Source organism: Rutidosis leptorrhynchoides, chromosome 4, assembly GCF_046630445.1.
Source record: "Rutidosis leptorrhynchoides isolate AG116_Rl617_1_P2 chromosome 4, CSIRO_AGI_Rlap_v1, whole genome shotgun sequence".
In the NCBI taxonomy this organism is placed as follows: Eukaryota; Viridiplantae; Streptophyta; class Magnoliopsida; order Asterales; family Asteraceae; genus Rutidosis; species Rutidosis leptorrhynchoides.
Window position 1 is genome coordinate 140,239,986 of NC_092336.1, and position 15,142 is coordinate 140,255,127.

General features: G+C 36.1%; 1 protein-coding gene across 1 annotated transcript; it reads left to right on the plus strand.

The window, feature by feature from the left end:
• Nucleotides 1–406: 406 nt before the first annotated feature.
• LOC139841068 (uncharacterized mitochondrial protein AtMg00810-like) lies at nucleotides 407–817 on the plus strand. The gene has a single exon (XM_071831301.1). It carries the CDS (start codon nucleotides 407–409, stop codon nucleotides 815–817), a length of 411 nt encoding a protein of 136 aa, XP_071687402.1.
• Nucleotides 818–15,142: the final 14,325 nt, after the last annotated feature.

Consider the following 15,142-nt stretch of genomic DNA (forward strand, 5'->3'; position numbering starts at 1 on the left):
TATTACTTGGAGTCATTCATGACATATTTCAAAAGATGTTGCATTCGAGTCGTTGAGTTCATCAAGATTATTATTAAGTCAAGTATAGTTGATTATATTATGAAATCGTATGCATGCCGTCAACTTTCGATGTAATGAAAGATTGTCTTTTCAAAAACGAATGCAATGTTTGTAAAATGTATCATATAGAGGTCAAGTACCTTGCGATGTAATCAACTATTGTGAATCGTTTGTAATCGATATGGACTTCGTCCAGATGGATTAGGACGGTCTCTACAAAAAACGATTCAAAATGAGTTCACTGGGAGCCATTATTTTCTTCTTAGGATTGTAGGTTGATCAAACAAAAAAAGGCATTTTCCTACATCAATCGAAGTATGTAGCTGACATCTTGAGCCGGTTCAATATGGAAGATGAACAAATTGCCAAGAATCCTCTGTCAGTGAATCACGGGATTACACCAGAAAATACAGGGCCAAAAGTCAATCCAACCCTATACAGGGCTATTATTGGTTCTTTAATGTATCTTACGGCGTCTCGCCCAGATATCATGTTTGCAACTTGTTTGTGCGCTCGTTATCAGGCACAACCGAATGTGAATCATATGTTAGCAGCTAAGAAGATCATGCGTTATCTGAAGGGAACTCCATGTTTGGGCATATGGTATCCAAGAAAGAATGGGGTTGATCTAACGGAATTTAGTGATTCTGATTATGCGGGTTGTAAGAGAGACTTCAAATCAACCTCGGATGGTTATCAGTTTCTAGGTAGCAGGTTGGTAAGCTGGCAGTGTAAGAAACAAACGACAGTCGTATAATCAACGTGTGAGGCTGAATATATTGCAGTGGTAAGTTGTACTTCTTAAGTTGTTTGGATTCAACAACAACTTCGGGACTACGGTTTGCAAATTTCTAACACTCCTATATATGTGGATAATACTGCTGCCATTGCTGTCACTAAAAACCCTGTTAATCATTCTAAGACCAAACACATAGGGATTAAGTACCATTTAATTAGGGACTGTTATGAAAAGAAATTAATTGATGTCCTACAAATAGGTACTACAACCCAAGGGGCTGACTTGTTTACGAAAGCTTTTGACCGACATCATTTCCTGTTCCTGTTAAATTTGTTGGGAGTGAAAGATAGGGCGGAGGTTGTGTCCGACAGGGAGTTATTGAAGTAACCATCCAATCGATATCATTTGTATATTTGCATTTGCATTTTGCATCATTTTTGCATGTTACTTAGTTTATTTTTCTGTTTTGCATATTCATTTTATTTTCTGTTATGCATTTTAAAATTGAAAAACCAAAAAGATTGTGTTTATTGGCTTTCTGTTATGTAGAATAGTTGCGAAAATTGATCCATCAGAAAATACAAAAACATTGAAAAATAAAAAAAAACCATAAAAATCAGAAAAATCAGAAAATGAGAAGTTGCTATGTAAAAATGGGAAATGATTGTATTACTGGACTTGCATGTTAAACGTTCTGCGTAAAAAGATAGTAGTACATGAATAGTTAATGAATGTTGATAAATATTGAGGATTGAATTTTGGAATGAGAGAATCACTTGTGCATAAAGTAAATAATCTTGGCAAGGAAATTGCGGAAAGGTTTACAGCTGTTGACGGTAGTCACCTACCTATCACTGCGAATGTATTGAGAAACGATTGTTCAGGAACTCAACAGACGGTTGAGGTCTCTCCTACTACGATTTATACTCTAGTGAAGGATTGCCGAGTAAGTCTATAAGGTGAGTTTACTCTATTCGAACCTATACCAGTTTCTATTTACCTTTATTGCTTGGGCCGAAACGCATTAGGTTAGTCAGATATCCAAAGGGGGTTGTTCTCACTATTATGTAACGACCCAACCCGTTAACCAACCAAAACTGCGAAATAAAAAAAAATCGAAGCAGGCCTGCCCAGGCTGGGTCCGCGGCGCGCACCCCTACCTTTGCGCGGCGCGCATAGGGCCTGGCAGCCCGCTGTCCAAAATGTTCCGTTTTCGTAAAAAGATCTAACACTTCCCATCATTTTTAGGCGAAATGCTTTTCACATCATATTAGTATAAGTAAAACAAGTACGAATCAATGATAAAACGAGTTTTACATTGCGGGGCCCACATATGCCCAAAATACCATTAAGTACGAAATACGAGTTTCGACCACAAAAAAGTTTAATTGCCAAACGTCACTAGAGCATGGTGTTTGGGGTTAAACTACCCAAATCTTGGTCGAACTTCCAAAAAGCTAAAACCCCCGAGGCGCCACTAGTCCAAGCGAATACCTTTTCCTTTAACCAAGCCGGATCCTAAAAAGGTAAACAACGAGAGGGTAAGCTAACGCTTAGTGAATGCAATAATTATACATATACATATATAATACACCTACTTGCAAGCACTTACACAATTACCTCATACACGCTAGTAATTTACATAGCATACCATCCCAAGTATAACTCTAAACCCTTCAAGATCACAAGCTAGCACCACAATAGCATATATATAACCCGAATGATGTAATATACTACAATACAACGCATAATTAAGGTTAACCAACACACAAGGGAATGGTACTTCGAATTTCCCATCGGTGTTCATAACAACCGTTAGTGTACAATGAAATATATCACTAACCCCGAGGTGACACGGACAACGAAATATCCGTTCAAGCAATCGTTAGTGTACAACGAAATATATCACTAACTCTTTGGCAATTTGGACAACGAAATATCCATCGTTAGTGTACAACGAAATATATCACTAACTCTTGGTGGTATAAACAACATATACCCTGGCCCCTTCCCCGCCCTACAAATAGATACATTATATACACACATGTATAATCATTCCACTCACCTTGTCGACTTGGCGAGATTTCCAATAACACTTGTAACTTCAAAGCGAGTCACCTAACACAATTAATTCTCAATTAATTCACATAATAAGTTGGACTTTCCACCAACTAGACCCACTAATGTATTTATGACCCATTTGCACTATAAACACTCATTAGAGGTCAATACTCCCAACTAATCACTAAAAGCTAGCGATTAAGGTTCTAAGACTTCCATCAACACATAAATAGGGTGTTTTCATACATAATTTAACCCACTAGGTCAAACCTACCCATTTGACCCATTTCAAGTCCACCATGAACCCTAGAACCAATTTTATTAACAACACAAGTAAGCTAGTGAATAACTAACCATTATAGACTAAATAACACCAATTATTACCTTGAAACCCTAGGTTAGTCATCCTTGAGTCCTAATGACTCAATCTTACCCAAAACCCCCAAAATCACCATTAATGGGTTTTGTGTTCATCACTAACCCAAGTTCTAACCTTTAAACAAATTAAATCAAGGAAATCAAAATTAGAACTTACCAACACAACCAAATTGTAGCTAGCGAGGAGATGAACAACTTTATAACCCGAGCTAAGACCCGAAACTAGCTCCTTCTTCCTTTACTTGAGCTTTCTCTCTCTAAATTTTGGGTTTCTCTAACTAGAATTAAAGTAGGATGAAAATGGTTGTTGAAAGTGGAGTTATGACTCACCCAAACCACTGATCTGTGACCTTAACTCGTCCCCAAGTGAAATTACCTCAATACCCTTCCAAAATATCTGATTAAAAGAAAAAGAACCCGGCTACAGTAGTGGTGCGCGGCGCGCTCCTTTAAGGGTGCACGGCGCGCACTATGGTCTGAACAGATTCTGATCACAGTTTAGTTACACACAGTTCCCCTCGCTTTATGTACACTATATACACTTCTGTACGATAATAACTAGGGTGTTACAACTCTCCCCCACTTGAATCGGAGCGCGTCCTCGTGATCCAAGCTACATGACAAGCAGGAAGATAAACCAACACAAATTCTTCGGGTTCCCATGTAAATTCGGAACCTTTACTACGACGCCATTGGACCTTGAAGGTCCTTACCTCTTTGTTACGCAACATTTTCACCTTCTCATCAAGTATAGCTATCGACTCCTCAACATACTCTAACTTGTTGTTTAATTCGATCTCATCTAATGGCATCCATGATGAATCATCCGCAAGACACTTACGGAGATGGGAAACATGAAATGTATTATGGATCCCCGCAAGCTCTTCGGGTAATTCCAAACGATACGCAACTTCACCAACACGAGCTAAAACCTTAAATGGCCCAATAAACCGAGGAGCTAACTTTCCCCGTTTTCGAAACCGAATAATACCCTTCCATGGCGAAACCTTAAGCATCACCATATCGCCTTCTTCAAATTCGATCGGTCGCCTACATTTATCGACGTAAGACTTTTGTCTATCTTACACCGCCTTTAAACGAGCCCGAATCATATCGATTTTGCTATTTGTCTCCAATACCAAGTCGGTGCTCCCGACTTCCCTTTGACCCACTTCGCCCCAACAAATCGGGGTTCGACACCTCCTACCGTATAACATCTTATATGGTGGCATTCCAATACTAGAGTGAAAACTATTATTGTACGAGAATTCCACCAATGGTAAATGTTCGTCCCAACTACCACCAAAATCAATAATACACGCACGTAACATATCCTCCAATGTTTGATTCGTACGTTCGGTTTGACCATCCATTTGAGGATGATACGCCGTACTCATATTCACCCTCGTACCCATGTCTTCATGAAACTTCTTCCAAAATCGAGAAGTAAAACGCGTGTCCCGATCCGAAACAATAGACGCGGGAACGCCATGTCTCGATATCACCTCTTTAATGAACATCTTCGCGAGTGCCTCCGACGATATTGCTTCTTTAATAGGAAGAAACAATGCACTCTTCGTCAATCTATCGACAATCACCCAAATAGTGTCAAATTGGGTTCTTGCTGTTTTTGGCAACTTGGTAATAAAATCCATGGTAATATGCTCCCACTTCCACATTGGAATTTCTAGCGGTTGCAACTTACCATACGGCTTTTGGTGTTCGGCTTTAACTTGCAAACACATGACGCATTGCTCAACATACTTAACAACGTCGCGTTTCATGCCCGGCCACCAATAATCTTTCTTCAAATCCAGGTACATCTTCGTCGCACCCTGATGAATAGAATATTTAGAGTTATGCGCTTCATCAAGAAGCACCTTTCGGAAGTCACCCATCTTTGGAACCCATACTCTTTCTTGAAAAGACAACAACCCGCGCGAACCCATAGTAATGGATTCCGATTGTCCCACGATTCGTTCCGCATGCTTGTTGTGAACGTAAGCCTCTATTTGAACTTCACCAAGCTTTTCGAGAAAATCGTTAGTAATAACCATACGTAACAATCCCAATCGTAACGCCGGGTGGTGACTCTTTCGGCTTAACGCATCCGCGACCACATTCGCTTTGCCCGGATGATAGAGTATCTCACAATCGTAGTCCTTCACCACATCCATCCATCTACGTTGACGATAATTCAAATCCCGTTGATCAAAAAGATGTTTCAAACTCTTGTGATCCAAATAAATCGTACACTTGACACCATACAAGTAATGGCGCCAAATTTTCAAAGCATGGACCACCGCCGCTAATTCGAGATCATGAGTCGGGTATCTCTTTTCATGTTCCTTTAATTGGCGAGAGGCGTAAGCGATGACTTTACCTCGTTGCATTAGAACACACCCGAGCCCATTCAAAGAAGCATCACAATAGACCATCATATCATCTACACCTTCCAGCAATACTAAGACCGGAGCTTTACACAATTTCTCCTTCAATAATTGAAAAGCGATTTCTTGCTCGTTTTCCCAATTAAAACTCGCGTTCTTCCTCGTCAATCTCGCCAATGGAGAAGCAATTTTAGAAAAGTCTTGGATAAACCGACGATAGTAACCGGCCAATCCGAGAAAACTTCGAATTTCCGTAGGCGTAGTCGGTCGTCCCCAATCCTTTACCGTCTCTATCTTCCCCGGATCCACTTGAATACCATTCTTGTTCACAATATGGCCAAGGAATTGAACCTCCCTTAGCCAAAATTCACATTTTGAGAATTTAGCATACAACTTCTCTTTTTCAATGTCTTCAATACTTTACGCAAGTGGTGTTCATGCTCCGTCATGCTCTTAGAATAGACAAGAATATCGTCAATGAACACAATTACCGACTTGTCCAACATAGGTTGGTACACTCGGTTCATAAGATCCATGAACGCCGCCGGTGCATTCGTAAGACCGAAAGGCATAACCACAAATTCGAAATGCCCATAACGAGTACGAAAGGCCGTTTTCTCGATATCTTCCTCACGGACTCGCATTTGATGATAGCCGGACCGTAGGTCAATTTTTGAGAAGTACGTAGCGCCTTGAAGTTGGTCGAATAAATCGTCAATCCTAGGCAACGGATAATGATTTTTGATCGTCACTTTATTTAACTCTCGATAGTCGATGCACATACGCATACTACCATCTTTCTTCTTCACGAACAAGACCGGAGCACCCCATGGCGAAGCACTCGGTCGAATAAAACCCTTCTTAAGTAACTCTTAAATTTGATTCAACAATTCTTGCATTTCCGTTGGTGCTAAACGATAAGGAGTTTTAGCAATGGGAGTAGCTCCCGGAACCAACTCAATGCGAAATTTGACTTGTCTTTCCGCCGGAACACCCGGTAATTCGTCCGGAAATACATCTTCAAATTCACTTACCACCGGAATTTCAAGAATGGGTGGTGGCTCATCACGAGTATCGACAACATGGGCAAGAAAAGCCATGCCACCATTAACAAGGAAACGATGTGCCCGTGCAAAAGTGCATATCGGCACAAGTCTTCTACGCTTATCGCCATGAATAATTAACTCTCCCCCGCTTGGAGTCTTTACACGAATAGATTTTTCATGGCATGAAATATCGGCTCTATTATGATCAAGCCAATCCATACCAACCACGATATCAAAATCACCCAAAGTCATCGGAATGAGATCAATATTAAAGTTCTCGAAACCAAATACAACATTACAATTCTTACATACATCAGCCACTAGCACCGTCTTGCCATCCGCTATTTCGACTTCTACTGGACGACTTAACTTAGCTAACGGTTTATTAAGTTTAGGCACAAATTTTGGAGACACAAACGATAAATTTGCACCGCTATCAAATAGAATCTTTGCCGGATTAGAGTTAACCATGAAAGTACCTGAAACGACTTCATTGGATTGCTTGGATTCGTCATTGGTCATCAAATAATTACGTCCCCTAGCCGACCCCGCCGCCTTCTCCATTCTTTTAACTTGATCATTTCGGAGTTCGGGACACTCCGACTTTCGGTGCCCTTCTTGTTGACAATTAAAACATGTGATCACATTAGTACGCGGTTTTGGGCAATCACGAGAGTAGTGACCTTTTTGCCCACAATTATAACATGTGGTCACGTGAACACTAGGAGCACCCTTCTTCACACTACCAACACTTTCGGATACTCCTTTACTCTTCTTGTTCGAAAAAATAGAAGCTTCAAACTTTCTTTTACTTGGCGCATAACTAACCGGACTCGGAGCTTGCGCTTCAAACCCCTTCACCACCGCCAAAAGCTTAGCAAAAGTCTCAACTTGACCAATACTAATTTTACCCATCAAATCATCTCTAAGGGTCGCATGAAAGTCTTCCATTAGCATTTGATCATTTCCCGCATACTCGGGGCAAAAACGTGCCTTAGCAAGAAAGTTGGTTTTGAGAGTATTTAGGTCCAAAGACCCTTGACGCATGTTCCTTAACTCGTTGCGCAATTTGGAAAGATCCGCTTGCGTACGATATTCAAGGAAAAACTCTTTCTTGAAATCTGATGTTAAAGCGAAGGGGTACGAAATAGTATTATATTTTTGATACGAAAAGCGATACAGATTACACAAGTTTTAATTATTTATTTACAAATGGGATATACCTAAACCTTGCTACAACACTATAGGCAGTGTACCTAATCGTAGAGTAGTATAGTTTTTAGTAAGTCCGGTTCGTTCCACAGGGAGCGGGCTTATTGCACACTATATTTTTAAACAACTATATTTGTACAAAATATATATAATTATATATAATAATATATAAAAGGGGGTTTACCGTTTAATGACCGGTTTGTCGATTTTATATTTTAAGCGAAGTGTAAAGTAAATGACGATATTTAACTAACAATATAAAATAAATAACAATAATTAAAATGACAATAAATAAAAATACGAGGAAATATGAAATAAAATATATTATGCTTATTTAAGCTTCCGTAACCATGATATTTGACGTGTTGATTTTGATTTTATGCCCATGGGTTAATTGTCCTTTGTCCTGGATTATTTAATATGCCCGTCTGGTTTTTGTCCATAACAGTCCATCAGTCATAAATATAAAGTGCGAGTGTCCTCGTCAAATTATCCTTATTCCCGAAGTCAAATATTCCAACTAATTGGGGACTTAAACTGTAACAAGGTTTTAATACTTTGTTTAATAATTACACCAGGATATCAACTGCGTGTAACCCAAGGTTTTAATACTTTGTTATCAATTATGCCAATTGTCCTTGTACATAATTTCACCCCTGTTTTAATAATTCAAGTGACTATTAATCCATTTCCGTGTCCGGTTAAATGAACGATTATTCGTACATATAAATACCCCGCCCATCGTGTCCGATCGAGTGTATATGGTTATTTATAGGGACGTCCAATTGTAAATCTTTATATTAAAATTAACAAACTATCATTTAGTTAAACAAATATAAAGCCCATTAATAGCCCATAGTCTAATTTTCACAAGTGTCGTTCTTTTGTCTAAACCCCAATTATGGTACAAAGCCCAATTACCCATTTTTAGTATTTTAGCCCAACATCATGATTACTTCGTCTTAAATAAGCATAATAATAACTTAAGTACGAGATATTAATTTAAAAAGGAGAACATAGCTTACATTGATTATTTATCACGTAGTGGTACACGGACAGAATTTCGACTTCAAAACCCGTAAAATAACCATTACATAACCCGAACTAATCTAATATAAAACTACCCTATACTATATATATATATATATATATATATATATATATATATATATATATATATATATATATATATATATATATATATATATATATATATATATATATATATATTTATTATTTAGTATTATTATTATTATTTATATTTTTTTATATTTTTACTCGGCAGAATGCATGGCCTTTTATAGGAGTTTTGATTTCTGACAGCTCCGCGAGTCGTGGAGTTTTTGGCCTTCAAACTCCGCGAGTCGTGGAGTTTGAAAATTCAGCTCAGGATCATTTGTCTCATAGCTTGTCGACATAATTTTTAAATATATATAATATATAAATAATTTATATAATTATTTAAATATTATATTATATTCTTGTGCATAATTGACTTGTAATTTTTGGTCCGTTGCGTCGGGCGTTGATAGTTGACTCATGTCCCGGTTCCGGATTTTCGAACGTCCTTGCGTACAATTTAATATCTTGTACTTTGCGTTTTGTAACTTGTACTCTTGTCATTTTTAGACGTTTCTCATCAATAAATTGAACCTTTTGAATTGTATCTTGTACATTTGAACTTTTTGGACGTTTGTGTCTTCAAATCTTCGTTTTCGCCTTTTGTCTTCGCACTTATTTATTTAAACAATTACAATGAAAATATAATACAATTACATATGAAAACCTATTATTTAGGAGGGATATTGCTATGAAATATATGTTCCTTTTTAGCCTTATCAAATATCCCTACACTTGAGCGTTGCTTGTCCTCAAGCAATACAGAACTTGAAATAAAAACATACATGAATCACTTTTTTATTCATCACACTTTGTACATCAGTGATTTTGATATGGTGGTATAAACAATGATAGTAACGATAGAACCATGGTTAAAGGTGGGTGTGTCATCCACAGTTGCCTCGGGTTTAGGTCAACGACACTTGCAATCAAATAGCCGATTTACTTTCGGTTTCCAAAGCAAAGTGCACATTTGAAAGGCGGTTTACAGTCCCACATGACTATGAAAATGTAGATCCTTAAGGAAATTGGATCTTTATGAAAACATTTGATCTTTTTGAAAATTTAATCTAGCTTTTACCCTAGATAAGTTTTTCGGAATAACCCTTTATCGGTGTTCGCAAAATGATTTTTTTTTTGTGGGTTTTGTGGGTTTCAGATTTGAAAATTTTAGCTCAAAACTTGCGGTTTTGTGTTACCCACTTGCTAACCTTGTATTAGGAAAGAAACACGTCCAGTATACTTGCTCCGTATATTACCTTTCGGTAAACTACCGTCCGGTTGTAAAGGAAAGCGATGAACAAGAAACTGTTAAGGCAATGTCTAATGACATACATTTGATTATGGTCCACAAACGTGTCGGATGCTATTACTATCTTTGTAGGAGCAATAGTAAAGCTCACCCTTATAATTTTTCGGTCTGGCACAAGGTCCTGTCTTCGACCATGCTATGCAACCACCGTTCTTACGGTTAACACCCGATTTGGTTCAGGTGACCTAATGAATTCCAGGTGAATTCCTAGGATTTTACATTCAATGGTAATGAACGCATTGAAAATAGGTTTTCAGAAAACAAATCGGTTTTAATTTGATCAAAATATTTTCTCGTTCAAGCTCGAGTTTAGATATCATCGAATTCCATGAGTTTGTAATTCTCAATCTTTAAGGTCAATCTCAAGGATTGAGTAATATCAGTCTTAAAAGCTGATTTTTAATCTTTAAGGAGATTATCCTTTCTGGGGATCTGATTCATTAGTCTTATCAAGCTAATTTACACGGTGCCCCCCATTGTACGAGATAAATCCTTCTCATGGTTAGGATAAATCTGACCACCTGGCGACCCTGTTTGATGCTGAGGTCCGTGGATTTCCTGCTGATTTTAGAGATGACTTTTCTAGATTTTTCGTCAACCTACAGCTGATCTGGACGACAACTTCTTGACCTAAATCAAGAAGCGCGTGTCTTTTTCGGAAGACTTTACTTCCTTTTAATGATGGAATTGATTCATCGTGTAGATCCATCTTTCATTACAGTAAATCGGGTAAAACAGTTAATTTAGTCCAAAACAAAAGCACCTGCAATAAACTTTACAGAAACATGTGATAGATAATTTTTTATTGAATAACTTGGTATATTCTCCCCACACTTGGCTTTTTTCATGCGTCTTTTTATATCCTAATAAATAAATTCAAGCGTTTTAGTTGTTTCTCAATTTATGTCCTTTCCAAGGTAACGATAATTTCGGTATTAACACCTAGTTTTCATCGTTTATAAATATGTATAAACATGATTTTGAATTCATTTAGTTGAAAATTTTTCAAATTTTCACAAAATTTGGCAAATAAAATAAGTGCAAACCCGAGAGAATTTATAACCCTTCCCCACACTTGAGATCATGCAATGCCCTCAATTGCATGAAATCAGACTATAATTATAAATTCATGAGGGTGATTAGTGTAGAAAGTAGTTAAAGATACCATAAAATTGCAGGATGATAGATGGTGCACCTCATCGTTCATTCCTTCTTATTTTATCACACATGTTTTCCTTCAAAAACGGTTGCTTTTCTGAACTGTTTGATAATTTTTAAAAATGTGTCTTTTAACCTAATTTATTATGCATGTTTATTAACGAGTTATGTACTAACCCGAACCCCTAATTTAATGTTAAGTGGGGTTAGACTTCCCCACACTTAGCTGACGACATGTGAAGTCGGTAGAATAAGTTCCACAAATTAAAATAGTGAGCAGTTATTTACATCTCGGGTGGTATAAAATATATCAATGGGTTTAAAGTTTAGACCCACCCGATCGTCACTACCTAATTCTTTTTTAAGTGTAGCTTTTAGTAAATGGATATGTCTCTTTTCTGGTTCTTGGTCAAATGGATCGATATATACCGACATACTTATTTCTATAGGGTGGACAATTCCTAATATTTCCTTCCTTTTATTCTCGTGATCAAAGTTTTCACCTCTATTACCCGATTGGGTGAAATCTGAGGTGTCATTATCTATTACGGCTCGTAGTTTATCTTTGGTAGATGACTCATCTATTGAGAATATTGGGTTGGAAGGTTGTGGAATGGTGAATTTCGGGATTGGAGTAGATTCTTCTTCATTAACGGTACTTATCGGTCCCACCACTTTGGTCTCGGGGGTAAAATTTTCAACGTTATCGTTTTCCCAAGAGTACCAATTTGTCACCCTTACTTCTTCTTCATCCATAGAGGCTAATGTGTCGATATGTTGTGAAATTGGTAAAACTGAATAAAAAGTATCATCGGGATAGTTGGTGATTTCGGAGCTCTCGAATTCATCAAAATTCGATGATATGAGATTTTATTGCACAATACTCCTCAGATCAACAGGTGTGTAGTCTGATAGAGTTTCAGCTTGCCGGTTTACAAACTCTCTCATTTGTTCATTTTGAGCATTGAGTTCTTCGAGTTTGATTTTCATATTGTCTAATAAATTTTCAGACACGTAATTTTCCTCGTCTACTGGTTGTTGAGTTTGGAAATATTCTTGGGAATAATCCCAATTTGAATTGTATTCTTCATAATCATCCCATTCAGGTTCCGTGGGTGCGTAATTTTCTATAAGAACGTAATAATAACATTCCCATGTTGAGTGATAATCTCCACAGATTTCACAACCAGTTATTGTTTCGTCATTCGTGATCCAAGATTGACCGAACGAATTATCATCAACACCCGTTTGAGAGTATTGATTTAATTGATTTTGGATATCAAAAAGAGTTTCCATAGCCTTGTTTTCAAAATTTTCCATTTTATTGCGATGGCCAAATTTTAGCTACAATGTGGTGCATTTACTAATTATCCTATTAGTTATAAAAATAGAAAAACTTATATAAGTTGTCCAATTAATAGACTTTTCTGCTTTTGCCCACGTTTCGAATAGCCAAAAGATGCAGCAGGGAGCCTGAACCCTTTAAATCGGAAGCTCACAACTCAGCCACTAACAAATCCAACTATTACTACGAAGCAGAAAATTGTCAACGTCCATTAATTTAACCACTTAAATAATTTTTCTTTCCGTTTGAGATATTAGATAAGAAATAGAGAAAATTTCTAAGTCCTAAAAACTAAAGCGTCGAGAAATAAGAAAGAAAAAGAATGCGCGTCGAAAAACGTCAAAAAATAAAAATAAGAAAGATAGCGCGAAAAAATGGCGTCGCAAAATTCTAAAGCACCTAAATCTTAGTCTAAGGAATAAGCACTTAAGGGATTTTACGGTAAAGCCTAAAAATCTAGAAATAAAAATAAGCTACGGCAAAATACTAAGCTTAAAACTAGATATGAACGAATAAACGATAAAAATACAAATTATAATTAAAATGATAAAAATACAAATTTTATAAAAATATTATTTTTATATTATATTTTATAAAAGTATTAATTTAAATATATATTTAATAATACTAATTAATATTTAAAATACAAATAAATTTAAAAACTAAAACTAAATATTAATATTAAATATAAACCTAATTAAGTTTTAATAATAATAATTAAATTATACTCGTAATAAATGCCAAATTAGGGTTCTGGTGCGTCTGTCAGGGCGGCTCCGCGAGTCGCGGTGCCACGTGCCCTAAAATTCCGCAAGTCGCGGAGTTTGCATTTTCGGTTTTTTTTTTTAAATTTTATATTGTTTTTCTAAAAATATATATAAATATATTTATACAAAAATAAATTAAAAATATAGCGTTTCGCCGAGTCCCCGGCAGCGGCGCCAAAAACTTGATGTTAAAGCGAAGGGGTACGAAATAGTATTATATTTTTGATACGAAAAGCGATACAGATTACACAAGTTTTAATTATTTATTTACAAATGGGATATACCTAAACCTTGCTACAACACTATAGGCAGTGTACCTAATCGTAGAGTAGTATAGTTTTTAGTAAGTCCGGTTCGTTCCACAGGGAGCGGGCTTATTGCACACTATATTTTTAAACAACTATATTTGTACAAAATATATATAATTATATATAATAATATATAAAAGGGGGTTTACCGTTTAATGACCGGTTTGTCGATTTTATATTTTAAGCGAAGCGTAAAGTAAATGACGATATTTAACTAACAATATAAAATAAATAACAATAATTAAAATGACAATAAATAAAAATACGAGGAAATATGAAATAAAATATATTATGCTTATTTAAGCTTCCGTAACCATGATATTTGACGTGTTGATTTTGATTTTATGCCCATGGGTTAATTGTCCTTTGCCCTGGATTATTTAATATGCCCGTCTGGTTTTTGTCCATAACAGTCCATCAGTCATAAATATAAAGTGCGAGTGTCCTCGTCAAATTATCCTTATACCCGAAGTCAAATATTCCAACTAATTGGGGACTTAAACTGTAACAAGGTTTTAATACTTTGTTTAATAATTACACCAGGATATCAACTGCGTGTAACCCAAGGTTTTAATACTTTGTTATCAATTATGCCAAGTGTCCTTGTACATAATTTCACCCCTGTTTTAATAATTCAAGTGACTATTAATCCATTCCCGTGTCCGGTTAAATGAACGATTATTCGTACATATAAATACCCCGCCCATCGTGTCCGATCGAGTGTATATGGTTATTTATAGGGACGTCCAATTGTAAATCTTTATATTAAAATTAACAAACTATCATTTAGTTAAACAAATATATAGCCTATTAATAGCCCATAGTCTAATTTTCACAAGTGTCGTTCTTTTGTCTAAACCCCAATTATGGTACAAAGCCCAATTACCCATTTTTAGTATTTTAGCCCAACATCATGATTACTTCGTCTTAAATAAGCATAATAATAACTTAAGTACGAGATATTAATTTAAAAAGGAGAACATAGCTTACATTGATTATTTATCACGTAGTGGTACACGGACAGAATTTCGACTTCAAAACCCGTAAAATAACCATTACATAACCCGAACTAATCTAATATAAAACTACCCTATACTATATATATATATATATATATATATATATATATATATATATATATATATATATATATATATATATATATATATATATATATATATATATATATATATATATATATATATATATATATATATATATATATATATTTATTTATTTATTTATTA